This window comes from Cupressus sempervirens, chromosome 5, assembly GCF_028749045.1.
Source record: "Cupressus sempervirens isolate cs-2001-9-10 chromosome 5, ASM2874904v1, whole genome shotgun sequence".
In the NCBI taxonomy this organism is placed as follows: Eukaryota; Viridiplantae; Streptophyta; class Pinopsida; order Cupressales; family Cupressaceae; genus Cupressus; species Cupressus sempervirens.
The window spans coordinates 369,860,855-369,865,494 of record NC_143122.1 but is presented as its reverse complement, the minus strand read 5'-3'; the positions used below and the strand labels follow the sequence as shown (position 1 = coordinate 369,865,494).

Here is a 4,640-nt window from a genome sequence, read left to right as displayed (position 1 = left end):
GAACTTTGGAGTGGGAAGCAGTGGAATATTCGAAGCCTACGGTTTCATAACACTGGCAGAACAGGTGAAGCAGTTTAAAGAGCTGATTGCGGAAAGTCCTGAATTCGATTCTCGCAACCTCTCGTGCTCTGTAGTTCTCATCTCTATCGTTGGCAATGACTACGAATTCCTTGCAAGCGAAAACGGCTCCATTCAGGTAATTCTCATATCAAAGTGTCTTTATTCGCCGGCAGCTGCAAATTGGGAGTATCTGAATTGTGTGTTTATTACAGGGAATGATGGATTTGGTGAAACCTGTGGTGAGCTGGACAATTGATGCCGTGAGAGATTTGTATGCAAGCGGCCTTAGAAATTTTGTAGCGAGCAACATTGCTCGTTTTGGGTGCAGACCTCAGATCGGCAGAACATCCTGCGATTCAAAATATAATGACTTGTTAGCTCTAATTCATAAAAGATTATTGAGAGAGAGCGTAGAAAACCTCAAATCGGATCTCAAGGAATTGCCCATCATAATTCCAGATTTTGCGTCTGCATTTAATCATATCTTCTCCAATACTGCACAATTCGGTACTTCGAAATCTGTCTTTTTCTGTGTCATGTCCAATAAATCTTCAAAAAAGTTTGCTTTGTGAATAATATAGAAGCACCCGTTATAATTGAAATGGCGTGACAGGTTTTGTGGATCTGTTCGTTCCGTGCTGTGCTGTGAAAGGCGGGGTAGAAATGTGTGGAGAGATGGACGAAGCAGGAAGAGCTTTATATCAAGTGTGCAAAAACGTATATGCGAACTTTTTCTGGGATGAATACCATCCAACAGAGCGAGGATGGAATACAATCATGTCGCTGTATATTCAAGAAGGTATTAAAACAATCAGTTTTATCGAAGGAGCGCAAAACATTTTTGAGTGGGTATAATCCCTCGGATTTGTGGAGTACAATATCTCCATCCAGCTAAATAAGCTATGTATTTCGAATTCGTGAATCTTCAACTAAATACCCTGTATATGCCTAAGTGATCTCAGAACTTATGAAGAAAATATTTTATGAATTTCAACAATAGAAAGAAGGGGCTGTGGTTTATGTTTTCTTAAATACTAGTTTTATGTTTCATAAAAATGAAATCAATAGATGTTTGAATTAGTTCTGTAGTTCTTTTATGAGATGTCGGATCAAAAAGATATGGCCACGTCGTGGAGTATACTGATTTGAGGATATGTTATGAATAATTTGTGAAGCTCAAATCCATGTGTTTTCCTCGCAAGTGTTATGTTAGAAACGCATTAAGTCAAATGTGATTAGTAATGAAAAGCGTTATAAGACAGATTGTTAGGTGAATCTCCAAATTTGCTACCAGTTTTAACTAGTTGGCCGAATAGAACCACCATTATTCTCCATTCAAGGGAAATGAGAAACGTATGAAGGGAGGCTTGTGAAGCAGATGGTTACAGATGTTCTCAAGACATTGAATGTTACTGGCAAAACACCCTCTGGGACTCAAAGTTCATACCAAGGAGGTGATTAAGTTGCTCAAATGATGACAATAGAGCTGATTGGTTGATTGTTGGTATATGGGAAATAGAATTGTTGCCCAAAAGAAACGTGAGGGCGATGGTGTCTGTTAGTTGTGGGAAGCTCGGACAAGTTTGTATAAATTGCTTAGATTGAGACCCGGTGCCGGCAAAAAGGATGTCAAGAAAGCTTACCAATGGCTTGCCCCGTAGAGCTTTCTCATAAGGAAACTTGGATGGCTGAGGCTAGAGGAAGAAGATTCTGCTGCGATTTTAGCAAGAAAATGGGATAACAATAGTTGTACCAGGTTCTTTATCTTTTCTCTTGTTTTTATAATTTCTAAATGCTATGTTTTTATTGAAACTTGAAGAAAATGAAAATGACTGGAATCAGAGTGAGCTTGTTATTCTTAGATACATCCATCAATTGATTTTACCTTATGCACTAAGTGTAAGATGTTAAGATATGCATATTATGAAAGTTGTGTTGTATCTAGTTGTAACACAAGATTCTATAGGAAAACCATTTATTGACCAATAACTCTCCAAGACAACTACCTTAAAATAACACTCTTTCTGTCAAACAGGTTCATAACTGTTAATGTGATTAGGAAAGATGTTGTGTAATCTGAGTTGGGCTAACAGAGTTTTTCATTTGGAAAACTATCCAGAGTCGATATGACTAGGGTTAAGCCTCCTCCTTAACTAGGAAACTCAACTTCTCAAATGTGGCATTGGTTGTATAGTCTACTATCAAAACTAACCTAATACCCGTACTATCTTTTTGAATTAGAATATATGTGATGAATAAATGCTTGTACTATACCGCATAGGGAAGTAGATTGGATATGCCTGCATGTAGTACAAAATGACATTATAACTCTTGCTAACCTAGAGTTCTTCCCTGACTACTGATGTCCCTCAAATTTTGTACATTTCTTAGATTTTTTTTTGCACAGAAAATTCATAGCTTATGCTAGAAGAATGCACATTGATGATGTTTTCTTTTTAAACCAAGAGGTATATAATTGAACAACAAGTTTGAACTGTGCTAGTCTTATTTGGTTGTTAAAGTTGGGACAAAGATGGAAATGTTCACAATTAGTGTCTTGAGTGTAAACTTTGAGAGGCATTAGACTATAAATTGAAACAACATTGAAGTACAAGGAGTTAGCAAAGAGCTATGAGGGTTGTAGATGCAATCCAATTTTGAAGTGATTGATTGTAGTTCTGAAAAGTGTGGTCTTTTGTCTTCCAAGGAGTTGAAGAGGAAATTCTAATAAATTAGTCACATTTCAGTAAGAAAGTTGAGTATTTCCTTAAACTTAAAAGAATATTAAAATTATCTTAGTATGTGTAAGAATAATGTCTTATACTATCTACTTAATATGATGTGATTGTGTCATGATATGTTTTCCATGACAATGTAATATGTGGAAGTTTATATTATCTTGTAATAGTTATCCTTGATGATGTTTAAACAAGTATTTTATTATTGTAGGAGAAGTTAGGATGAAATAATATGTTGGTAGATGTATTTTGCTACCTACCAGTAATGTGGTCATTAAGATGCTTTGAGCTAAGTTGTTGTTGCATATCTATTTTCCATGCATGATCAAAAGTCCACCTAGATAGTAAGTACTGTAATTCCATTTCTTATAACATGATTTTGGCTAATGAGGAACCTTTAATTTAGAGGAAAATATGCGGGACAAATGTGATCTTATGTGGTTGAAAATATTATATTAGGTGGTTGACTTGTTTCATGTGGAATAAATAATTGGATTAAGAGGATTGCCTACATTGGATTAGATATCTAGAAATATTGCACATAGAGATAACTAAGTATTGATAGGGGTCAATATTTAGATTTATTGTGACATAATTTAATTGAAATGAACTATGAGTCATTAAGAGAGGGATTGTACTACCTTACTATTATGAGGTGAAGTCCTTTATTTTTGGAAAAGGTTTTCCTTAAGTGTGATATGCCTTCCTGATGGATATACGAGAAGAAACATATTGAGTTTAATTAATTTTCCTATGTAACTGATTGAAATATATCATCTTTCATTTGGCTACAAAAATTTATGTTACTTGACTTGCAAAGATGTATTACTTGTCTAGTTGAATTGTAAACAATGTGTTGCACAATTATATTACTTTCTTGGTTTTACATGTATAGTCTCCCTCAATGCTAGGCTAGGTATCTTTCATTTCATGAAAGATTCTGGGGAAGCTTAATAGCTTCGTGGTAGGGTGGTAAAGCACTCCTACAATATTCTTGCCCTTGTTGTTCTTAGACAAGTTATGGACCTTCTATCTAAAGGTTGACATAAATGGTACATATTTGTTATGAAATTATGGTTTCTTTTAGATTTGAGCATATATGTATATGTATCATTTTTGTTAAAGTTAATGATAGTTAATCAACTAATGTTGACTGATCAATCTTCAAATGACTTTGGCTCTCATTGAATTTTCTACATTTTATGGAGATTGTTGATGTGGCATTGGTTTTGTAGGGGTAATTTCTACAAAATTTCTATTTGATTGTTATTATTTTAACTATTTCATCAATATAAATATTTTATCTAATATTTTCAATAAATAATATTTAAAACATTAATTTACATTAATTTATTATTTAACAAACATGATTAATGTGAGTTATATTATTGTATGTTTGATTTGATATAATAGTAGATAATTTCTATTCTTGAAAGAAGTCATAAGTTCAAATCTTACAGAAATAGATATGTATGTATAATTCTTCTTTCAAAATAAGTTGAATGTCTCCCATAAAAAAATAAGAATCAACCGTAACAAAATAAAGTTTACAATAAATAAATTACAAGAACTCATCAAAAAAGAAAATCTCAAATCTCAAAATAAGAATGGAGTTGCCAAATTAACATTTGTAGTTCCAATGTATTAAGTGTGCTTCTATGTAAATTACATGATTGGGTGCTTAGTGCTAACACATTTCATGGATTTCATTATTACAAAACATTAAGACTCATTACGTTAAGTTCTTAATATATTAAATTTTGATCAACATTTCCATATAAGAAAGAAAAAGAAGGGGACAACATAAATGGAGAAAAAAACATCCCAGCTGATCTACTAATA

General features: G+C 33.4%; 1 protein-coding gene across 1 annotated transcript; it reads left to right on the top strand.

Annotated features, from left to right (window-relative positions):
* Nucleotides 1–215: 215 nt before the first annotated feature.
* LOC149556281 (GDSL esterase/lipase At5g03610-like) lies at nt 216–1,065 on the top strand. The gene is made up of 2 exons (XM_089785842.1): nt 216–567; nt 674–1,065. Exons 1-2 carry the CDS (start codon nt 276–278, stop codon nt 913–915), a joined length of 534 nt encoding a protein of 177 aa, XP_089641968.1. The 5' UTR covers nt 216–275; the 3' UTR covers nt 916–1,065.
* The last annotated feature ends 3,575 nt before the right edge of the window (nt 1,066–4,640 follow it).

What these genes read in the sequence shown, in the direction of transcription:
- LOC149556281 (XM_089785842.1), top strand. Translation starts at nt 276, where the DNA reads ATGATGGATTTGGTGAAACCTGTGGTGAGCTGGACAATTGATGCCGTG. An exon ending in CTCCAATACTGCACAATTCG is followed by an intron (nt 568 to 673) that starts GTACTTCGAAAT and finishes ATGGCGTGACAG; the next exon opens with GTTTTGTGGATCTGTTCGTT.